The sequence below is a fragment of the Dipodomys spectabilis genome, unplaced genomic scaffold (genome assembly GCF_019054845.1).
Source record: "Dipodomys spectabilis isolate Male_0828 unplaced genomic scaffold, ASM1905484v1 ptg000017l, whole genome shotgun sequence".
NCBI classification, from domain to species: Eukaryota; Metazoa; Chordata; class Mammalia; order Rodentia; family Heteromyidae; genus Dipodomys; species Dipodomys spectabilis.
This window is the reverse complement of record NW_024870694.1, coordinates 18,643,279-18,668,051: the sequence shown is the minus strand read 5'-3', so window position 1 is coordinate 18,668,051 and position 24,773 is coordinate 18,643,279. Positions and strand designations below refer to the sequence as shown.

Sequence of the window (24,773 nt, the reverse complement as noted above, 5' to 3'; positions counted from 1 at the left end):
GGTTTGCCAAAGAAGTGGGAAATGGGCATAAAGTAGAGGAGAAAAAGGACACATAAGAGGGAGAGGGAGAGCGAGAGAGAGGGAGGGAAGGGGGAAGACAATAATTTGTGCTTTTGTCAAGCACGAAAACACAAAAAGACAACGGTAGTTTTTCTGGAGACCAAAAGGACAACCTGGAGACGACTCTCTTACCCTTTGGCAGGTCGTTCCAGGCCTTCCTCCGCAGAGAACTGACCTGAGCCACAGCTACGCAGGTGGGGTGCAGACTTTCTCAGGCTGCAGTGGTACCCGGTGCTTTATTGCTGAGCTCCTAAAGCAGAAAACCAACCAGGGAGGCTGGGCGGCTGAGGATCCGCGTCCCCGGGGTGGGTGGGGGGTGGGGAGAAGGGGCCCGTTGCAGGCCTGTGCAGACCTGGTGATTGGGGTGGGGGGCACCGGGCTCTGGGGAGCCCGGGACATGCCCAAGTGTCTGCCTGTCGCTGGGCAGAACCCTTCTGTCCTCTAGGGGAGGATGCCAAGTTTAATTCCTGACAGGCTTACGTTTACATTCGTTAGTTTAAAAATCCATTTGAGAGTCTCTTGTATTTCTTATCATTAAAGTTTAATTGCTTTTCCAGTTTATTTCATTTGGTGGTTTTCAGTTCCCTTATTTTTGGTTACTTATCTTCCCTCATAATGATTTCACTTTGAGGGTGCCCCATACTTGTGAGTCAGAAAGTTTGTGTTGTATTGTTCTTCATTATGAGACTTATTAGACTTGGTGACATAGTTATGTATTTGTCATACTCTATCTTCAGTTATTGTAATTAATTATTCTCCATTTTGTTTTGGTCTGTTTCTCTTTTACTTTTCTTTTTTTGGTGGTTGTTTGCGTGTATATATATTTTTCCATTTAATTCTGAGTTCTTTTCACTGTGACCCCCCCCCCTTTTTTTTTTGGTGCTGGTTACAGGGCTTGAACTCAGGGCCTGGGTGCTATCCCTGAGCTTTTTTTTTTGCTCAAGGTTAGAACTCTGCCACTTTGAGCCATAGCTTCACTTCCAGTTTTCTGGTGGTTAATTGGCGATAACAGTCTCATGGACTTTCCTGCTTGGATTGGCTTTGAAACCATGATTCTCAGATCTCAGGTTCCTGAGTAGCTAGGATTATAGGTATGAGTCACCAGTGTCCAGCTTTGGCATAGTTTTACATTTTTTGTGACACACATCCATGCCTTTGATCTTGACTCTGTGTGTATGAGAGAAAGAGACACACACAAAGAGATTAGTTAACACAATGAGTATATAATTTCTTTTTACTTATTGTCTGAAGATGTGCCCCTTCACACTCCATAGATTGAGAGCCATAGGTCACAGCATTAGGAAGTAAAGCTATGGGATGGGCACCCGAGATATTCCCTTGACTCTGCCATTATGCAAGGATACAATGAGAAGGTGCCACCTAGGAGCCAGAAGATAGGTAGTGTCTCATCAGGCATCTCGATCTTATCCTCTCTAGCCTCTATCACTTTGAATACTAAGGTCCTGTTATTAACCAGGTACTCAGTGCTATTTTGGTATAGCATCCTGGATAGACTGAGACAGCCTGTCTTCTCCTGTCCATCATATTTACCCCCTTCACTACACGAATATGTCAGAACTTCTGAGGGTTTCTTATTTTAGCTGAACTTAAGAATCTTCAGAAAGTACCATTTGGATCCACTCAAACACATCTGATCATCACATAGTCAGCTGTTCATGAAATGTAGCCCAGTCCTCTGGGGCTGAACTGAATCCTTTTCTAACACTAGGAAAAGGTCCATACTTGCTAGTGCTGGAAGAAGGCCAAGTCCTAGACGTCATATGCTTTCTGGGAAGAGCATTGCCACAGATCACACACCACAGTGGGTGACCAGAGGAGCCTTTCCAGTGCAGGCATTCTGGATGTCTCTAAATGCTTCATTGGGTGCTCTGGGACCCAGTGTCCACTCTACCTCAGTGGACATTGCATCCTCTTCTCCAGGCCCTTTTCCTCAGTAACCACCCAGGAAATAGTTGTTAAACAAATTGTGGCTGTGGTACAATCTTTTTTGGGAAGGGGGCAAACTTGGGGCATGAATTCAGGACCAGCGCTTCTGTGCTCAAGGCCTACCACTTGAGCCACAGCTTCACTTCCAGCTTTTTTGGTGCTTAATTGGAGATAAGAGTCTCACAGACTTTCCTGCTCAGGCTGGCTTTGAACCATGATCCTCAGCCTTCTGAGTAGCTGGGATTACAAGTATGAGCCATGAATGTTAGGCTGGGACACATTCTTAAAGTACTTTGAAATTAAGAAAACAATATCTTCTGTGGGCAACAATTTCTTTTTTCTTCAGTCAGGGGGCTTGAACCTAGGGCCTGGGTGCTGTCCCTGAGCTGGTTTTTATTTGTTTTTGTTTTTTCCCCTCAAGGCTAGAGTTCTACCACTTTGAGCCATATCTCCAATTCTGGCTTTCTGGTGGCTAGTTGAAGATAAGAGTTTCATGAATTTTCTTGCCCAGGCTGGCTTTGAACTGTGAGCCTCAGATCTTATCCTCCTAAGTAGCTATAATTACAGGCATAGCCACCAGTGCCTGGCTCTGTGTGTGTGTGTGTGTTTGTGTGTGTGTGTGTGTGTGTGTGTATTAGGGCTTGAACTCTTGCACTCTCACTAGGCTTGTTCACTCAAGGCGGATGCTCTACCACTTGAGCCATAGCTTCACTTATGGGTTTTGCTGGCTAGAGTTAAGAGCCTCATGGACTTTCTTGCTCAGGCTGGCTTTGAAGCTTAATCCTCAGATCTCAGCTTCCTGAGTAGCTAAGATTACAGGCCACAGCATCTGGCTTTCCATTTGTTTTGAAAAGAAAGAATGCAGAAAAAAGGAGAGAAAAGGCTTTAAAAACTTTTAGAAAAATTGTCATATCCTCTTTGGCTTTATAATACTGCGTGTTATTGTTCTCTAGAGGAACTCAGATAACATACTTTGGCTAAAGTGGTTAGACTAAAGAAAGCCCTGATTCTGTACAATTTAGTGTTTTGAATGCACACTAAACACTAGCTGTGCATTATGCAATGTTTAGAGAAAAGAGAAATCATCAACATCAGCATTTCCAGCATATTTTTCAGAACCAGCAAGAGAATCCAAGAGATCAGTGATTTTCTCCCTTCAGTTGTTTTCTAGGGGAAGGAAAGAACATCAGCTACAGCACAAGCCATCCAGGCTGAGTGAAAGAAACTCTTTTTCCCCTTCTCCTTCTGCTTCTCTTTCCTTTGCCCTTCCCTTTCCCCTTCCCCTTCCCTTTCCCCTCGCCTTTCTTTTCCCCTTCTCCGTACATCTTTTGCCAGTCCTAGGGCTTGAAACTCAGGGTCTGCATGATATCCCTGAGTGTTTTTTTTTTGTCTGTCGTGGGGCCCGAACTCTGGGCCTGGGCGTTGTCCCTCAGCTCTTCAGCTCAAGGCTAGCACTCTACCACTTGAGCCACAGCGCCACTTCTGGCTTTTTCTGTTTATGTGGTGCTGAGGAATTGAACCCAGGGCCTCAAGCATGCAAGGTAAGCAATCTACCACTGAGCCACCTTCCCAGCCCCATCCCTGAGGTTTTGTGTACAAAGTTAGCACTCTACTACTTGAGCCACAGCTCCACTTCTGGCTTTTTGGTGGTTAATTGAAGATAAGAGTCTCACAGACTTTACTGCCTGGGCTGGCTTCAAACCATCACCCTCAAATCTCAGCCTCCTGAGTAGGTAAGATTACAGGCATGAGCCACTGATGCCCAGGTGAAACACACACACACACACACACACACACACACACACACACACACACACACACACACACACTATCAAGTTGTGGGACTAGGTGCTGTCCCAAGCTCTTTTGCTCAAGGGGATAGCACTCTAGAGCTTGAGCCAAAGCTCCACTTCTGGCTTTCTGGTGGTTACTTGGAGATGAGAGTCTCATGGACTTTCCTACCCTGGCTAGATTTGAACTGCAGTGATCCTCCTGAAGCCTCCTGAGTAGCTAGGATTACAGGAGTGAGCCAGTGATTGGTGAAAATACATGTTCATGATGATAAATGAACACATACAGGACAGAGGAAAGAATCCTGAAGAAGATCTAATGATCTCAATGCATTTGACAAGCGAGTATATGAAAAAGACATTTAAAATTAGAAATGCATTGTTAGACAAAGAGGGTAAATGAGGTTGAAATAGTTCATTTGCATATCTGAAAATAGAACAATGAAATCTGTTGATCTTGTTTGTAGGAAGAGTAGAATAAGGGAGAGTGAATGGGAGGTCAAGGTTGATTAGGATATATTGTATTTATGTGTTGAAATGCCACAATGAAATTTTTTTTTCTGGTCCTGGGCCTTGAGCTCTGGGTTTGGGTGCTATTCCTAAGCTTCTTTTGCTCAAGGCTAGCATTCTACCACTTGAGCCACAGTGACACTTCTGGGTTTTTCTGAGTAGTTTATTGGAGATAAGAGTCTCATGGACACTCCTGAAATCCTCAGATCTCAGTTTCCTGAGTAGCTAGGATTACAGGCATGAGCTACCCAGTGAGTGCCCAGCTTTAATGATATCTTTATATAACTAATATATGCTGATATAACAGAAAAGTGTATTGTTAGAATTCTTTTTTTTTTTTTTTAAGTCAGTCCTGGGGCTTGAACTCTGGGCCTGGGCTCTGTCTCTCAGCTCTTCAGCTCAAGGCAAGTGCTCTACTACTTGAGCCACAGCACCACTTCCACCATCACTTCTGGTGGTTAATTGGAGATAAGAGTCTCATGGACTTTCCTGCTCAGGCTGGCTTTGAACAGTGATCTTCAGATCTCCTGAATAGTTATGATGACAGGCATGAGCTTCCAGGCCCCAGCTAGAATTCTTTTTTTTTTTTTTTTTTTGGTGGTGTTACTGGCATTTTAATTCAGGGCCTTCAGCCTCCAGCTTACTTGACTTGTTAGTTGGTACTCTACCCCTGAGCCATCCCTTTAACCCTCTTTTTTGATGGCTATTTTGGAGACAGAGTCTAACAAACTTTTCTGCCTGGTCTGGCATTGAACCACTATTTTCCAGATCTCAACCTCCTAGCTAAGATTATAGGTGTTAGCCTAACCATCTTAAGAGCCACTCTGCCATTTTAGGCCCATGGTAAAGCATGGCCCTTTCCCCAAAAACAGATGATGCAGGCAGCTGCAATCTCAAATGGCAGCTGTTTCCCTGATGAAATTTCCTTCTCCCTTGTTTGTGTAGCTACAACTGTAAGTGTTAACCCCCTCCACAGTGCAGTAGCTACTCAGTAGTTACCCAGCTGCTACTCTTACCCGGTAGGTAGCCTGTCAGGTTATTGACATTAAATTCTTTTTCCTTTGTATGTGACCATGTGTATATGACTAAGTGATTTTTGGGGGAAAGCCTTTCAATAGGCAGTTAGTCATTGGCCTAGCCATTGTTAGAAATTTAAAATGCATTAAGATGGTGGGTATTGGAGCTATTGATTAATAATGTAGAAAAAATAAAACTGGACTTGTCCTCACATCTTAGGAAAGGAGGAACCGAGGAACAGGATTATGCAAACCCCTAGAGATCAGGACTAGATTCTTTTTTCCTGTAGGAAACAATTATGATCCCTGCAGTCTGAAAATTTCCAGTAAAGTCCCAAGATTTTTTTTTTTTTTTTGGGTCTGGTCGTGGGACCTGAACTCTGGGCCTGGGCGCTATTCCTTAGCTCTTCAGCTCAAGGCTAGTGCTCTACCACTTGAGCCACAGCACCACTTCCGGCTTTTTTCTTTTTGCTTATGTGGTGCTGAGGAATCAAACCCAGGGCCTCATGCATGCAAGGCAAACGCCCTACCACTGAGCCACCTTCCCAGCCCCCAAGGTATTTTTCAATCACCAATTAAAGACTACTGTTCTAGCTACTCTGGTGGCTGAGACCTGAGGATCGTGGTTTGAAGTCAGCCCTGGCAGAAAAATCTGTGAGACTTTTATCTGCAATTAAAAAAAAAAAAAAGCTTGAAAGTGGAGGTGTAAAAGGCCAGCCTTAAGAAAAAAAAGTTTAGTGAAACAGTGAGACCTTAAGCACAGGTCCTTGTATTGGCAAAAAATAAGTAAATAAGTAGTGCTGGATGTACTTGAAAGCCAATTAGAAAAACACACTCATGGGCTGGAAATGTGGCTTAGTGGAGAGTGCTTGCCTAACATGCATGAAGCCCTGAGTTTGATTCCCTAATACCACATACACAGAAAGAGCCAGAAGTGGCATTGTAGCTCAAGGAGTAGAGTGTTAGACTTGAGCAAAAGAAGCGCAGGGACAGTGCCCAGGCCCTGAGTTCAAGCCCAGGACTGGCCAAAAAAAAAGAAAAGGAATAAAACCTTCACTCAAAATAACTTTGTGGATCGGAACTAGAAAATATCATTTTACAATAGCATGCACTCTGAGCACTGGTGACTCACAGCTGTATTTCTAGCTACTCAGGAGGCTGAGTCTGAGGATCATGGTTCAAAGCCAGCCCAGACAGGAAAGTCTGTGAATCTTATTTCAAGAAATGAAGCTGTGATTCAAGTGATAGAAAACTATCCTCAGGGACAGCATCTAGGCCTTGAGTTTAAGCCCCGTGATGGACCAAAGGAAAAAAAAAATCCTGTAAGTCTCTTTTTTTTTTTTTTTTTTTTGGGTCAGTCGTGGGGCTTAAACTCTGGGCCTGGGTGCTGTCCCTGAGCTATTCATCTCAATGGGAGCACTTTACCACTTGAGCCCTAGAGCCACTTCCGGTTTTCTGGTGGTTTATTGGAGATAAGAGTCTCACAGACTTTCTTGCCCGGGCTGGCTTTGAACTCTGATCCACAGATCTCAGCCTCCTGAGTAGCTAGGATTACAGGCATGAGCCACTGACACCTGGCTTTCCAATATTCTTATCCCAACTCTGTTCCAGATTCTTTTGTGAAGAGAGTGACAGAGCATTTTACAATCACACATGCATACACACAGGCGTGAGTGCACATGCATGTGTACACACACACACACACACACACACACACACGCACGCACACACACAGAGCACTCATGAAGACTCTTGCATTCCTATAAGGCTGGGCCCCTGTGACTCATGCCTGTAATCGTAGGTACTTAGAAGGCTGAGATCTGAGGATTGCGGTTCAAAGCCAGCTTGGGCAGAAAAGTCCATGAGATTCTTAACTCTAATTAACCACCAGAAAACCAGAAGTGGTGCTGTGGCTCCAAGTGGTAAGGTGCCTTGAGTGGAAAAACTCAAGGACAACACCTAGGCCCTGAGTTCAAGGCCCATGATGGACCAAAAAAAAAAAAAAAAAAAAATCCTGTATGTCTCTAAAATTCTAATTCCAACTCCATTCCAGACTCTTTTGTGACGAGAATGATAGAGCCTTTTACAATCACAACAGTGATCCTTTAAAAAACATTTTTTTTTTTTTTTGGTCCATCATGGGGCTTGAATTGGAGCCTGGATGCTTCAGGCTAGCAGTGTACCACTTTGAGCCACAGCCCCACTTCTGATTTTCTGGTGGTTAATTACAGATAAGAGGCTCATGGAAGTTCCTGCCATGGCTGGCTTGGAACTGCGATCCTCAGATCTCAGCCTCCTGTGTAGCTAGGATTACAGGCGTGAGCCACCAGCCCCCAGCCCCAGTAGCTACTTCTTAAACTCCCAAGCAACACTCTGTCTCTTTTTTTGTTTCTCTTGTCTCTGAAACTATTATAACACATTCTTTTACTAGCACAGAATTTTTGTCTCCTGAGTGATTCGAGAACACAGGCTTTCAATGGGATGAATGTAGAGTTGCCTATCTGAACCAGGTGGCCCAGAATTAGTGATGGTCTTTTAGCCAGGGGACCAGGGTTACAGTTAGTCTAAAGCATGCAGAGGCCAAACAAATATTTCAGTTATAATTTGAAGTTGGCTTGGATAAAGTGTAATTACAGACACGTCTTTGGAAGTAACAAAGGCTTTTGTTTTTAAGGTGGTACCACAAATAGATCAGAGGCATTGATGCATATTAAGCAAGCACTATTCCAGTGGGGCTGCACCCCAGTCCAACACAAAGGCATTACTTCCTTTCTTGTCATTTCTTGAGATTTGGAGGATAGCATGGAAAGTGGCATGGTGGGCCCACTCTGCCACCTGCTCTGCTCTTCAGTGTTATTTTTCCAAAATATAGTTACTATCCTTAGTGATTTCAGTTGTGATTTTTTTAGAAGATTGTGATCAAGCAAAACTTATGACAAAATTGAACCATACTTAAGGAAAATGGATCATCTGGCCTATTGTTTCTGAATTTCACATCTCATACCAGCAGGGGCTTAAACCCTGGTGTGGACCCCTAGAGGAAATGATCATGTTTGTGAGATTCTTTTATTCTAGACAATAACACTTGGTCCTGGGGAAAACACTAGCCTCAAGGCATTTCTGATTGAAAGTTTTTCACTTACAATCTCTAAACCAGCATGCCACAGAATTGCTCTTTCCACATGATAGCCTTTGTGGTAGATGGCAGAATTCCCCGAGGTCTAGCAAAATGACAGGGTTTCACAATGTCACTGGCTCTCAGCCAGACCAAGCAAAGTGTTTGCATGATATTGGGGCTAAAGTTGTTCCACCTCACACAATTGCTAAAGTTTGCTGGAACCAGCTACAGTACTACGAGGCAGAGAGGAGCCCAACCCTATCCTGAAGGATGTACATGGATTGTGGGGGTCTCCTGGTGCATCAGGAGTGGGTGATGGATATGAGATGTGAGAAAGCATAAGGATTTTGCAGTCAGAGAGGCTTGGCAGTTCCAAGCCAGCATTGTAGATATGTACCTTGAACAAGTCATCTGCTTCATTGGGCTGGCTTTGAACCTTGATCCTGAGATCTCAACCTCCTGAGTAGCTAGAAATACAAGGGTGAGGTACTGGCACCCAGCTGACCTCTGAATTCCTTTTTTTTTTTTTTTTGGTGGTCGTGGGGCCTGAACTCTGGGCCTGAGCACTGTCCCTCAGCTCTTCAGCTCAAGGCTAGCGCTCTACCACTTGAGCCACAGGGCCACTTCCAGCTTTTTCTGCTTATGTGGTACTGAGGAATCAAACCCAGGGCCTCATGCATGCAAGGCAAGCACTCTGTGACTGAGCCACCTTCCCAGCCCCATGATAATTGGTTTTTGTTTTTGTTTTTTTGTTGTTCGTAGGGCTTGAACTCTGGGCTTGGGTGCTGTCCTTGCACTCTTCAGCTCAAGGCGAGCATTCTACCACTTGAGTCGTAGTGCCACTTCCGGTTTCCTAGTGGTTTATTGAGGATAAGAGTCTCACAGAGTTTCCTGCCCAGGCTGGCTTTGAATGGCGATCCTCAAATCTCAGCCTCCTAAGTAGCTAGGATTGCAGGCGTGAGCCACCGGCGCCCGGGTCTGAATTCCTTATTTGTAAAGAGAACCATAGCTATCACCAAAGGAAGATTCAACATATTCATTCATTCATTGAATTAACATTAATGTTAGACTTGTTGTATACTGTGTCCTATTTTAGAGAGTAAGAGATACAATTTTAAAAGGCAAAACCCTGCTACCATAAAGTTCACATTCTAATAAAGAAAAGGGGACAGTAATGCAAACCAAAAATAAACAAAAAAATGCTATACTAAAAATAAAATAGTGATGTGATTGAGATTTGCTGTAGTTCCTCTTTGTTTTCTCCTTGATACAATCTGCCTGCTAAACTATACAGAACCTTATTTTATAAACAGGTCCCCTCCTAAGCCAGTAGCTATTGGAAAGGACCTCAGAAATTCTTGCATATTAGCAGGAGGCCATGACTTTTTTTTCAAAGTATTTTTTAAATTGTAAAGATACTGTAAAGAGGGGTTACAGTTACATGAGTAAGGTAACGAGTACATTTCTTATCGAGCATTGTTACCTCCTCCTTTGTATTTCCCCTTCTATCCCTTCCTTCCCCACCTCCCACTTTTGATCAGACTTTTACTTCCCTTTACTGGATTTGCTGGTGGACTCAGGCTCTCTGTGGCCAGTGGAGGGTATGTTGGGGGGAGCAGGCACTTGAGCAGTTTCTGCCTGAGAAAGTTCTCCTTCGAAATGTTGTTTCTAAGTTGAAGTGTTGCTAGCATCCAATCCAGAACACTTACTAGGGTCATAGTTTAATTAATCAGAAGCTGTGGCTTGCAGGGACTGCTGTAATCTTTCAAAAATAAAACATATATTGCCAAGACAGCCCAAGGTGTTGAACACTGTCACGTCTAGCCTAAGCTTTCTAAGAATACCTTAGTGGGTGGCAACACCTGGCCTGCTCCCAGCCTAGAGCTGGAGCATATGCTTAAGGTGTTGGCAACAGTGAGGGCCCATCCACACACATAACACTAATTTGAAAAACTTTATCCTTGCCAAGCACCGTGACTGGAATTTTAGCGACTCAGGAGTCTGAAATCTGCGGATATGGTTCGAAGCCAGCACAGGCAGACAAATCTGTGATGCTTATCTCCAAAAAAGCTGGAAGTGGAAGTGTGACTCAAGTACCAGTCTTGAGAAAACAGCAACAAAAACAACACCAAAACAGTGCAAGGCTCTGAGTTCAATCCTCAGTACTTGCCCTCCAAAACCAAACAACAACAAAAAATTTTTGTCCTGAAATGTGAAACCAGAAAATACTTAGATATGTCATTCCAATATCAGTTATTATGCAGATCTTTCTATTATGTTGGACTTGAAATACATAGGGTTCAGAAGCTTTAGAATTTAGGACCTCTACAGGCTTCAAACTGGTCAGGCCGGGGCTGGGAAGGTGGCTCAGTGGTAGAGCGCTTGCCTTGCATGCATGAGGCCCTGGGTTCGATTCCTCAGCACCATATATGCAGAAAAAAAAAGTCGCAAGTGGCGCTGTGGCTCAAGTGGTAGAGTTCTAGCCTTGAGCTGAAGAGCTGAGGGACAGCGCCCAGGCCCAGACTTCAGGCCCCATGACCGACCAAAAAAAAAAAAAAAACTGGTCAGGCCCCACACCACCATCTTCTAGGAGCTCCATTCCATCACAGCTTTCAAAATTAATACACAAGGTCATTCCTCAATCTGATGTCCAGTCCAAAGAGTGGAAGAGGCATCTGCTCTCACACACTAGTGTAGCTTTTTGGTAGTTCTCCCTCTTGAAATGCTTGATGGCTGAACAACATGGTCTCATATTTAAATATGCCCAGTGAGCAAGACTGTGATGGTAGAATTAGTGTGCCTGACTTGCTAAGGAAGAATCTGTGGGAGAAGAAGTTCTCTGGGACCAGTGAGCAATTCATTTTAATGAGGAAGTGTCTCCTCAGACACAGAAATATCTTGTTTTCTTTAAGTCTTTACCTTTACTCCATCTTCTGTTGCTGTGGGACAAGGCAAAAATTAGGCCCAAGGCCTGGCAACATAAGAGATTGACTGAAGCTCCACTTGGCTTTCCAAACCCCATTCTCCCTTGGGTGGAGACTTGAGACAGCTGCCAGGGGTAGGTGCCCACCCATTGGCCTCTGGTCCTTACTGGATAGCCAATGGCAAAGGACAGTTGTGAGGTGGGGCCTGCCCTTTTGCATGAGTAGCAGGCTGTTGAGGCTGGCTCATCTTTCTTCACATCCATCCAGACTACAGGCGTGGGTCTGATTCCATACCAGAGGGTAAGACATTATACAATTAAGTTCTAGGCTGAATGAGGGTGGCTGCTTATTCCTGGCTGGTGTGGCCAGGTTTTGCTCTCTATATGAGGATGGATACAGGAAAAATTCAGATCCACTAGCACTGATGGATATAGATAGGCCTTGGGATTTTTTTTTTTTTTAGCTCTCCAGAGATTTAAGAGAGAAAGAATTGTTCCTTTTGGTTAAAATGCCTGGGACCACCTTGAATTTTTCCCAGTTCATTCAATGGCAGCATGATTTCTGCTGGGGAAAATGGGGGGGGGGGTGGTCCATGAGATGGGAAGATTCCTCCATAAATAAAGTCCAGTTAGATAAGAGAGAAGAGGAGAGATTGCTTCTCAGCTTCATCAGGCAGAATAAATGAAAAGCATGGAAAGAAACATTGGGGGAAAACCAAGCTGAGATCTCACCTCAGTCTTAGTTGAAAGCCCAGTTCTATCATTGATTCTATTCGGCAAATATGCTCTGAGTGAAAGTTTACAGGTGGCCACTGGATCAGGTTCATGAGATAGGAAGATGAGTGTGGTATAATTGTCTGCTGTCCAGAGAGGGTCTTGCACTTTTGCTCTAGGTAGCCTTGTGCTTTATGCTATTATCCTACCTCCACCTCCTGAGTAGCTGGGATTATAGTTGTAAGTCACCAAGCCCAGTCTTATTTGCATTTTTTTTTTTGTTTTTTGTTTTCCAGTCCTGGACCTTGAACTTTGGGCCTGGGCATTGTCCTTGAGCTTTTGATAATTTATTGGAGATAAGGATCTTACCTTGATCCTCAGATCTCAGCCTCCTGGGTAGCTAGGATTATAGGCATGAGCTACTAGCATCTGACTGATCTTTTAAAATATAATTTTATTGTTATTAATAAGGTGTTGTATAGTGGCTTTCAATCTCATAAGTCAGATAATGAGTATTTCTTTCCTTTGACATTGCCACCTCCTCCTTTGCTTTCTCCCAGTTTCTACCTCCTATTCCTGCCCACAAGTTACAAAGGTCATTTTCTACATAGTGAATAGCATGATTGCATTTGTTCATCCTTCCTCCTTCCCTTTTTGTGCCTTCTCTTTTGCCCCTCACTAAAAGAAAAAAAAGCAAAAACAAACACTGTCCCCAACAACAACAAAAAACCCCATGTTTCCATTTTCTGGAGTTTGTTTTGACAAATTGTATTTTAAATGTTCAGAGAAGTTACAGTGTCATGATTCTCCCCTAAGCATTTTCATGATCTTTTTTTTTCTTTTTCTTTTTAATTTTTTTATTGTGAAAATACCGTACAGAGGGGTTACAATTCATGGGCAAGATAATGAGTACATTTCTTATCAAGCATTGTTGCCTCCTCCTTTGTTTCCCCTTCCCATCCCTTCCCATCTACCCCCTCCTGTGGGCGCCCCCCCTCCCCCTTGCATGATCTTAAGCTAGCATTTCAGCCCATTTAAGTTTCTGGTTCTCATCTCAGATGACCTGCAATCAGCAGATTCAGAAGCTGAATCTGAAGAGCATTGTGTAATAATTTTAAAGGCAATGAGGGGAGGTGTACTGGTTTGTAAATAGGACCAGCCATCTCTCAGGGATCATTTCTTTGTTTTCTCAGTTTTTTACATTTCTTTTTTTTTTTTTTTTGGTCCGGTCGGGGGCTTGAATTCTGGGCCACAGCGCCACTTCCAGCTTTTTTTCTTTTTGCTTATGTGGTGCTGAGGAATCGAACCTCATGCATGCAAGGCAAGCGCTCTACCACTGAGCCACCTTCCCAGCCCCAGTTTTTTACATTTCTGAAGAAACAATTTTTCCTTCCTTCAGGAAGTTCTCGTAAAGGTGAGACTAATTACTAGTGTGGGAGATGACTCCTTTGAGGCTTTAACAAATGCTTCCCTCAGCCTTCCATTGGGAAAAGCGGGGCAGTGAAGAAGTCATGTTGGACTGGGCATTTCAGGATTTTGAGTACTTAAAGGTCTTCTCCTCCTGCCCTCTCACTCAGTGACTTATCTCCCCTGTTGACCTCTGTATGTATTTATTTATTTATTTTTGCTAGTAACAAAGGAGACCACGTACTGTTGCTACTAAAGTTACAGAATGTCAAAGGGGAAATTTACTTACTTTTTTTTTTCCTTTGGTTGATAGTGGGGCTTGAACTCTGGGCCTGGGCGCTGAGCTCTTCAGCTCAAGGGAGCGCTCTATCACTTGAGCTAGAGCGCCACTTCCTACTTATGTTTTTTTTTTTTTTAAATATTTAATTGCAGATTACTCATTCAGTCAATTGCTAGTTATTCAATGCCTTTTAGCTACCAGATCCTATGGAATCATTGGCTTCTTTACTATACTTCTTCCCCTTTCTCCTCTTTCTCTTCTTTCTTGCTGTGTCCCTCCTATTCCTCTTTTTTTTTTTTATCCCCTAGAAATCTTGGCAGGGGCAAGGCTTTTGTAGTCACAATGTTCCCCAATTCTCTGATGATTAGGGAGGAAAGGATCTTTGTTTTTGTTTTTGTTGGTCATGGGGCTTGAACTCTGGGCCTGAGCATTGTCCCTAAGCTCTTCAGCTCAAGGTGAGCACTCTACCACTTGAGCCATAGTGCTACATCCAGTTTTTGCCCAGGCTGGCTTTGAGCCGCAATCCTCAGATCTCAGTCTCCTGAGTAGCTAGGATTACAAACTTGAGCCACCAGCACTCAGCAGGATCTTGTTTCTTTGTTGTTGTTGTTGTTGTTGGTGGTGGTGGGGCCTGAACTCTGGGCCTGGGTGCTGTCCCTCAGCTCTTCAGCTCAAGGCTAGCGTTCTACCACTTGAGCCACAGTGCCACTTCCAGTTTTTTCTACTTATGTGGTGCTGAGGAATCGAACCCAGGGCCTCATGCATGTGAGGCAAGCACTCTACCACTGAGCCACTTTCCCAGCCTCGTTACTTACTTTTTTTTTTAACATAAAAATGACAGATCATACTATGGCCATTCAGGATCTCCAAAACATCATGGCCATTCCTTTGTTTATTTATTTATTTATTTAAATTTTTTGTGGGTTATGGGGTCTGAACTCTGGGCCTGGGTGCTGTCCCTCAGCTCTTCAGCTCAAGGCTAGTACTCTACCATTTGAGCAACAATGCCACTTCCAGCTTTTTCTGCTTATGTGGTGCTGAGGAATTGAACTCAGGGCCTCATGCCTGCAAGGCAAGCGCTCTACCACTGAGCCACCTTCCCAGCCCCCTTTAAATAATTTTATTTTAATTTTTGTTTTGTTTTTGGGTCCGGTTGTGGGGCCTGAACTCTTGGCCTGGGCGCTGAGGAGCTCTTCAGCTCAAGGCTAGTACTCTATCACTTGAGCCACAGCGCCACTTCCAGCTTTTTTCTTTTTGCGTATGTGGTGCTGAGGAATCGAACCCAGGGCCTCACGCATGCAAGGCAAGCGCTCTACCACTGAGCCACCTTCCCAGCCCCTGATTTTTTTTTAACAGAAGTGTAGTGGTTTGTGTGTGTGTGTGGAGGGGGTAGGGTGCCAGCGAAGCCTGTGAACCGCTGCCTACCTTGTAAGCACTTGGGTTGAGCCCTCATCAGCCTCATCTTTCTTTGGGGCTTGCTTAACTGCCTATTCTGGGGCCTGTGTCCTGAATTACCTTCTGCTTCTCTGTGGAAAAAATGCTGCCTTCACGACTTCTGCCCTCTTCATTCTGAGGAAAGCACACAGGGAGCCAAAGCTGTTACACATTTTTTATTGCTGGAACTGTAAGAAGAAAAGGCAGAGTGTACAAATGCCAGCAAAGTTTAAAGACACAAGAAAGTTTAAAAGTCTCAGAACAAATGGTCTCTTAAATAAAAGTTTCTCCTCTCTGTTCTCAGCTAACTCACCTCTCCTTATCTGGAGACTAGATTAAAGAACTACTTTAGCTTGAGAACAGCTTTTGAGAACAATCTCTTGAGCCCTGCAGAGGGCGACAGAGGCCCATAAGAGTGAGTTCTCAGCCGATTCCACCCCTAAGGATCAACTGTTGTTTCCTGTAGTTTCCAGAGAGCTTATAGAGCTATTACATATATGTATATTACACGATATATGCACCTATATGATATACATGAAAGATGAATTAACTGGTTGCCTAGCATAAGGAGAGCAACATCAAGCCCCAAGCAATAAGAAGTGGGGTTCCAGCTACCATGAGCATCTATAAGGCTAAGATCTGAGGATCATGGTTTGAAGCCAGCCCAGGGAGAAAAGTCCTTGAGACTCTCATCTCCAATAAAATACTCAGAAAAAGCTGGAAGTGGTGCTGTGGTTCAAGTGGTAGAGTGCTAGCCTTGAGCACAAAAGGCTCAGGGACAGTGCCCAGGCCTTGAGTTCAAGAACCATGACTGACACCCCACCCCCGCCCAGCAAAAAAATCCCACAAAACAAACAAGGTAGAGATGGGTTCATGCCTGTAATCCCAGGAAGTAAAGTTGGGAAGGATCCTGGATCAAGGCCAGCCCAAGCAAAAAGTTAATGAAATTCTGTTTCAGCAAGTAGCAGGCTCGATGGTGCATGTGTCTAATCCCAGTTACATGAAAGGCATAGGTAGGAGGATTATAGTCCAAGGCTGGCTTGAACAAAAGCAGAAAATAGTATTAAAAAAATCACTTGCCTAGAGGCAAGGCTCAAGTGGTAGATTGTTTGCCTAGAAGTGCAAGGCCTAGAGTTCAACACCCCCCTACCACCAAAACAAATAAATAACAAACACAAGAAAACTGTGTGAACTACCTTGTGGTCAAACCTGAGAACCAGGATAAAGGAGAAGAGAAATCAAAGGAATGGGAATCAACTAAGGAGGAACTGACGCAGAAAATGGGAGGGAAAGAGGGAGACAAGAAGAAAGGCTCCAGCAAAGACGTTTGTTAGAATTGTCCAGAGTGACAGAATCGGCATCCTTAGAATACCCCAGAATGTGTTTATGGTAAACCAACGTCTGTGCTCATCCCTGCCATCTCTGAGCTCTTGCTTCTGCTAGGCAAAGGAGCCTATCTACAGAGAAGGAGCCTAAACAGGCAAATTGCACAGCAAAAAAATATCAAGAGAGGTATCAGGTAGCCAGAAAAAGCTTCCTGGAAGAGGCAGAGTGGATTATGTTGAGATGGATGGAGTCCTGTGTGGGTACTGATTGGATGCACACGTGGGCTCTGAGCCTCCCATGGCCGACATTGCGCATGTGATTCCAGGGCTCAGGATGCTGTTGCTGCGAGCTGTTCTACTGTTCCTCATCCTGCCCAGTCATGCCGAGAACACCCCAACGGAAGGCCCAGGAGTCCCCATTCTCTTACCCAAGGGAACCTGTGCAGGTTGGATGGCTGGCATCCCAGGGCATCCTGGCCACAATGGAACCCCAGGCCGAGATGGCAGAGATGGCAGCCCTGGCGAGAAGGGTGAGAAAGGAGATGCGGGTAAGAACAAGAATTTTGGCTTTCTTCACCACAGACCTCTCCTTGGTATTGGAGGGGGCCCTGGGGATCTGGGAGGATATTGGCTATCAACTAAGGCCTGGACATAGGCCAGGAGCAAAGCTTTGTTATTTGATCCATAAGAAGTGGAGTGGAGGGGCTGGGAATGTGGCTTAGTGGTAGAGTGCTTGCCTTGCATGCATGAAGCCCTGGGTTCGATTCCTCAGCACCACATAAACAGAAAAAGCAGGAAGTGGCGCTGTGGCTCAAGTGGTAGAGTGCTAGCTTTGAGCAAAAGAAGCTCAAGGACAGTGCCCAGGCCCTGAGTTCAAAGCCACAGGACTGGCAAAAAAAAAAAAAAAAAAAAAGACGTTGAGTGGAGCAGGCACCAGTGGCTCACGCCTGTAATCCTAACTACTCAGGAGGCTGAGATCTGAGGATCACGGTTCAAAGCCAGCCCAGACAGGAAAGTCCGTGAGACTCTTATCTCCAATAAGCCACCAGAAAACCAGAGATGGCACTGTGGCTCCAGTGGTAGAATGCTAGCCTTAAGCTGACTAGCTGAGGGATAGTACCCAAGCCCTGAGTTCAAACCCCACAACCAAAAAAGAAGTGGAGTGGTTTTAAAGTTGGTCTTATAGAGAGAGACTAAGTAGCTCCTGAGAGAGACTAGGTGGTTCCTGTATACCGAGGTGCCTTTGCCTCTGCGCCACCTAAATCTTCTTTCCTATCCCATGCCTATTCTGAGTCCAGATCTCCATTTTTCTTCCTTTCCCTTTCATTTCTGTTCCATCCAGAGGCTTTCCACCGCCCTGACAGCACACCTTCTGAAGTCCTCCACAGCTTAAGACTCTGTTAATAATTCCCAGAAGATGCTTACTTCAAATATGCCAAACTGAGTGTAAACGAATGTTCAAACTATAGGATAGAGGAAACACACTCAATTGACAATGAAGCTTCATGGAGGAAGCAGGCCTTGACTAGGCAGAGGAGAGGAAGGAGGGCATCCTGGACAGGAAGGTAGAGGGCAAGGCCATGGTTAGTTGACTGCACAATGGAGGGAACCTGCTGGGCTATGGGGAATGTGGAAAGCACTTGAAGAATCAATGAACAGACAAGTGCATAAATAGCTAGAAAATGTTTAGAATCACTGACAAGCAGCAAACAGCCCTAATGTTAATCAGAGAAGATTCAACAAAGTTTTGGTATAGTTAAGACATTGATTTGATTTTCTTTTCTCTTTCTTTTCTTTTCTTCCCCACCCTCTCCCCACCCCCTTTCTGGCTTTTTGCTAGTTAACTAGAGACAAGTCTCACAGTCTTTTCTACCTGAGCTGGCTTTGAACCATGATCCTCAGATCTTAGCCTCCTGAGTAGCTAGGATTACAGGGGTGAGCCACTGGCACCTGGCTTGATTTTATTTTCTACTTTGAGAGATTTGAATATTTACTCATTACCTTATAAAGTCTCTTTATAAGGTTGGAGATGAATTTGTGTGAGGCTGCTGGGCCGTGGACAATGTAGGGAGGAGGTAACATCTCTCCTCCCTCTAGTAGGGTGTAGGTGTTGGTCTCAAGGACTTGAATTCAGCAAGAAACAACCAGGAATTCTGTTCTTTGAGGTCACTCAGATCTTCTTGCTTTCTAGGTCTTGTTGGTCCTAAGGGAGAGACTGGTGAAACGGGAGTGACAGGGGCTGAAGGTCCCCGGGGCTTTCCAGGAATCCCAGGGAGGAAGGGAGAGCCTGGAGAAGGTGCTTATGTTTACCGATCAGCCTTCAGTGTGGGGCTGGAGAACCGAGTCACTGTCCCCAATGTTCCCATTCGTTTTACCAAGATCTTCTACAATCAGCAAAACCACTATGATGGCACCACCGGGAAATTCCACTGCAACATTCCAGGGCTGTATTATTTCTCCTACCACATCACGGTCTACATGAAGGATGTGAAGGTGAGCCTCTTCAAGAATGACAAGGCCATGCTCTTCACCTATGATCAGTACCAGGACAAGAATGTGGACCAGGCCTCTGGCTCCGTGCTCCTGCATCTGGAGGTGGGCGACCAAGTATGGCTCCAGGTATATGGGGATGGAGACCATAATGGACTCTATGCAGATAATGTCAATGACTCCACCTTCACAGGCTTCCTCCTTTATTATGATACCAACTGATCAGCACTAACTCAGAGCTTCTGCGCTGCCAAAGAGCTCAGGAGCCCATCAAAGAGCAGTCAACAGCCTTTCAACAGAGATTAAGGGACTGATTTTACTGTCTAGGTTGAGGGTTCTGAGCACCATTCATTCATTCATTCATTTATCAAATGTCTTTTTACAAAAATCATGTATGTTGTATCTAGTCCTCAAGAAGACATCTTTCTTGGTATTAAGAATCTCTTCTGTAATAGTAGTAACAGGATAAAAATATGTTGTTTTGTGATATGCTTGGGATTGTCTCTTGGGAGATAACTGCTAGAGGAAAGCTCTTCAGAGATTTAGTGAGTTGCATTTTTATAAATGTATGGATGGAAAGCCTTTTTCTTGCTTCCACTTTCAATTTTTTGATGATTCTATTTTATATGTATATTGCTATTCATTGATTACTAATTCTATGTATAAAGCTTTGTCTTTTAAAGTGACAATATCATTATTTTCTACAGGTAAAGACACTATGCCAAATTAAAGATAAATGAATTTGCTACACATGACTTGGTTTTTAATTTGTGGAGAAAAGTATGAGGCTTAGAAAGATATGAACATTGTGTTAATTGGAACTTTATGACCTACCCCTATAACCCAACTCAGGAGGCTGAGATCTGAAAATCATAGTTCAAAGCCAATTATGCTGGCAAATTAACCAGCAAAATTAACCAGCAAAAAGTGGAACTAGCCTGGTTCAAGTGGTAGAGCATCAGTCACAAGCAAAGAAGCTCAGTGAGAATGTGAGTCCTTGAGTTCAAGCCCCAGTAGTAGCACCACACACACACACACACATCTCTATGAGTGTGTACAGAAAATACAACCTAAACTTATGTAAGCAAAAAAAAAATCCAACCAACCAACCAAATAAACAAAACAACAATATAAAACAGAAAAAGAAAAAAAAGCACTGGGTGCCAGTGGCTCAGGCCTGTAATCCTAGCTACTCAGGGGCCTGGGATCTGGGGGATTTCAGTTTGAAGCCAACCTGGGAAGAAAAGTCTGAGAGACTCATCTCCAAAATAACTAGCAAAAAGCTGGGCGGGAGGTGTGGGTCAAGTGGTAGAACACGAGCTAAGCAACTGAAACATCTGGGTGCTGTGATTTGAATGTTTGTCCCTTCTAACATCAAATTGATCTTTATAACACTATTAGGAGGTGGAACATTCACAGATGATCAGGTCCTGAAGGCTCCATCTGAATGGATGGACTAATGTTGCTAACCTGCAAGTAGGTGCACCACTTGTGGCTCTCTAAACAGATTAAGATACTGAGGCAGGCAGATTCCTCCAGGGATCTGAATTAGAATGGATCCCAAGTGTGTGTGTGTGTGTGCATGCATGTGTGTGTATGTGTATGTATATGTGTGTGTATGTGTGTTTGTGTATGTGTGTGAGTGAGTGTATGTGTGTGTATGTGTGTGTATGTGTGTTTGTGTATGTGAGTGTATGTGTGTGTATGTGTGTGTGTGTGTATGTGTGTGTGTGTGTGTGTGTGTATGTGTGTGTGTGTGTGTGTATGGGGGGGAAGGAGAGAGGGAGAGAGAGAACTGCTGGGCTCCTGAAGTTTTCTATCTTTTTGCTCCCATATTTCTTGAGATATTATTATTATTATTATTGAGACAAACTCCCTGTGTGGCTCAGGCTAGCCATAAACTATATAGCTCAGGTTGTCTTCTAATAACTTAGTATTTGTGCCTCTGCCTCCCAAGGGATGGATTAAAGCCTTGAAGCACCATGTCCACCTCCTTCTTAAGACTTAGCTATATTCCTACACATAGATCCCCTGACACATCAATTCCTGGATTTCTACACTTTCTAACTTCAGCTAGCTTGGATTGGTTTCTTTTATTTGCATCCAAAAGTAGATAAGGTTTGAAATAATTCTATAACTGTATCCAGTTATAATTCTATAACTAGAATTATAGACCAGGCTGGTCTAGTTTGGAAAGAATGTTTAGTAATAGAGCAGTAGAAACAAAGTTATTAAGCCCTCAGAGGATCAAATTTAGAGTAATAGCTTCATATGTATTTCTTTTTCTTTTTTTTTGTCAGTCGTGGGGCTGGAATTCTAGGCCTGAGCGCTGTCCCTCAGCTCTTCAGCTCAAGGCTAGCACTCTACCATTTGAGCCACAGTGCCACTTCTGGCTCTTTCTGTTTATGTGGTGCTGAGGAATTGAACCCTTGGCCTCATGCATGCGAGGCAAGCACTCTACCGCTGAGCCACCTTCCCAGCCCCCATATGTATTTCTTAACCATTTATTTCCTGCTTTAAAAATCCCTGTGGGCAGAGACTTCCTATTTCACCTCTGAATCTTTCATACAGATCATTCATTCTGCAAAGATATATTAGGAATTTGCTTATGTGTCCATGTGCATAATAGTTTTAAAAATAATAAAAATATAAATAACCATTTTGAGGCATGAGCTTGAAATTCATTGTTTAGTTTTTTACAATACCTTGTAAGTTAAATATCATGGATCCAGTTGTTAAATAAGGAATGGAAGTCAGGAAAAGAAAATTAACTGATTCAGAGCCACAGCTGGGAAATGATAGAATGAGGATTAATACTCATAGCTGCCATGAGCCCATTCCCTCTGGCAGTCCCTCTGGCCTTTTTTTTTCTGACTAGTTTCAAGACATTGGGGTGGGGGTAGATTGTTTACATGACCTCTAGCTCTGATGTTTGCAATCCTATAAATACCAGAGTGGAAAAACTGGGCTTTGTAAAATGAGTCATTGACTTTGTCATATGACACAGAGTCTGGTTATTAAAAGGAGATATGATGGCATGTCTCACAAGTTGTCCATGTGGACAAGTTTCTGGGGACTGCACTGAGGTTCTTTGTAGTGTAATGTGAGGACAAAGAAAAGGAAGAAGGCTGGGAAGGTGGCTCAGTGGTAGAGTGCTTGCCTTGTATGCATGAGGCCCTGGGTTCGATTCCTTAGCACCACATAAGCAGAAAAAGCCAGAAGTGGTGCTATGGCTCAAGTGGTAGAGCACTAGCCTTGAGTTGAAATGCTGAGAGACAGCGCCCAGGCCCAGTGTTCAGGCCCCATGACCGACCAAAAAAAAAAGAAGGAGGATCTTGAAAAAGTTGTTTATACCATTGGAAATACATGGAGTCAGTGTTTCACTCTTCTTTATTGCTAATGTTTTGAGAATTAAAAGTTGCACATAATTTTCTTAATATGATCAAGAATAATGACTGGGCGCTGGTGGCTCATGCCTGTAACCTAGCTACTCAGGAGGCTGAGATCTAAGGATCATGGTTCAAAGCCAGCCTGGGCAGGAAAAACTGTGAAACTCCTATCTCCAATAAACCACCAGAAAACTGGAAGTGGCGCTGTAGCTCAAATGGTAGAGCGCTCACCTTGAGCTGAAGAGCTGAGGGACAGCACCCAAGCCCAGAGTTCAAGCCCCATGACTGACAAAAAAAAAAAAAAGAATAATGAATTGTAAATAATTTCCAACGTTATAATAAGTAGTAAAACGCTATTTCAAAGTACATACCCATCAAAATTGGTATAAAACACAATACTGGTTTTCATTGCTATTACTTAACAATGCTCTGGAAGTTCTATTGCTTTTTCCTCTTATCTTTGAGCTTTCTTGTTTTATTTATTTATTTAGTTGATCATGAGGCTTGAACTCAAGGCCCAAGTAATATCCCTAAGCTCTTTTGCTCACGGCAAGCACTCTGCCAGTTTGAGCTACAGCACCACTTGTAGTTTTCCGGTGATTAATTAGAGATAAGAGTCTCAGAGAACTGTCATGCCTGGGCGGGGTTTGAGACACAGTCTTCAGATCACAGCCTCTGGTGTAGCTAGGATTACAAGTGTGAACCAGTAACACCCAGGTAAATAGTATTTTTTAAATTTATTTTTGTCAGTCCTGAGGCTTGAACTCAGGGCTTGGGTGCTATCTCTGAGCTCTTGCTCAAGGCTAGTGCTCTACCACTTTGACCTACAGCTCTACTTCGTATTTTGTGTTCTTATTACAGCTTTTCATGACACAGTGTGTATTAGAAATGTTTTTCTCTTTCTTTCTTTCTCCTTCCTTCCTTCCTTCCTTCCTTCCTTCCTTCCTTCCTTCCTTCCTTCCTTCCTTCCTTCCTTCCTTCCTTCCTTCCTTCCTTCCTTCCTTCCTTCCTTCCTTCTTTTCTTCTTCCTTCCATGATCTGGAATCGAACTTGGTACCTGATGCTTTTGCTCATTGACTAGCACTCTACCAATTGAGCTATACCTCCAATTGTTTATATTAACTTTTGCTTGATCTACATAGATTTTTTTCCCCCTTGTATACTGGTACTCTACTACTTGAGTCATATCCCTCTTCTGGCATTATAGAGGTAAGAGTCTCTCAGGTTTGTCTGCATGGGTTGGCTTCAAACCACAATCCTTAGATCTCTGCCTCCAGAGTAGCTAGATTACAGGTGTGGGCCACTGGTGTCTGGCTATACTGGATTCTTGGATCCTTTGGGATGTACATCTCTTTGCTGCAATGGGTCAGCTGTATCCCTATTTAAACAATTTGTTTTTTTTTTCCTTCCCCTCCCCAAATTATACCAACATCAAATACAATGAAAACAGGGGTTATACCATGGGGGAGAGACATACAAAGCAACAAAAAAAAAATCACATGGCACCTTATAAATACATTAGAAACAATAGCAAGGAAGAAAAAAAAAAAACACTTGTGTCCCTATCTTGGGGTTCATTTTGCTTAACAGCATCTTATCTGACCTTTTCTGCTTGTCCCAGACATATACTAGTTATTGCAAATAAGGGAAACCATGGGACGTATGTTTCTTTGGTCCTGGCTTACTTCACTTAATGTAATTTTTTTCCAAGTCTTTCCATTTCCTAACAAATGGGATGATGTCATTCTTTCTGATGGAGGCATAGAACTCCAGTGTGTATATATACCACATTTTCTTGATCCGTTCATCTACTGAGGGGCATCTGGGTTAGTTCCATATCTTAGCTGCGGTAAATAATGCTGTAATAAACATAGTTGTGTAGCTTTAGTATGGTCTTGTTTGTGAACATTTGGGTAAATGCCCAAAAGTGGGATTGCTGGGTCATAGGGGAACTCTATGTGGAGTCCTTTGAGGAACCTCCAAACTGCTTTCCAAAGTGATTGAACAAGTTTATTTTTCTCCTAGTTGGGGAGTACTATTTAAGCCCCTTCTTTTACTATAGTCTTTGTGGGTGGGAGGTATCAGTGAGCTTAGGAGCAGTGTCTTACTCTTTTGGAGTCCTTTTCTTCTTTCTTCAATAACCACAATTGGAAATTTGTTTGTTTGTTTGTTTTTTGGTTCAGTTGTGGGGCCTGAACTCTGGGCCTGGGCGCTGTCCCTCAGCTCTTCAGCTCAAGACTAGCACTCTACCACTTGGGCCACAGCGCCACTTACAATTGGTGGTTTATGACTTGAAGTTACACATTTTTCTTACTCTATTGTGACTGGTTATTTTTTCAAAAGTGTTTTTCTTTTGTGATGATCATCAGA

The 24,773-nt window shown here is 43.6% G+C and overlaps 1 protein-coding gene across 1 annotated transcript; it reads left to right on the top strand.

The window, feature by feature from the left end:
- Positions 1–11,608: 11,608 nt before the first annotated feature.
- Positions 11,609–19,762, top strand: Adipoq (adiponectin, C1Q and collagen domain containing). Its single transcript, XM_042668497.1, has 3 exons — positions 11,609–11,665; positions 16,851–17,072; positions 18,716–19,762. Exons 2-3 carry the CDS (start codon positions 16,859–16,861, stop codon positions 19,234–19,236), a joined length of 735 nt encoding a protein of 244 aa, XP_042524431.1. The 5' UTR covers positions 11,609–11,665; positions 16,851–16,858; the 3' UTR covers positions 19,237–19,762.
- The last annotated feature ends 5,011 nt before the right edge of the window (positions 19,763–24,773 follow it).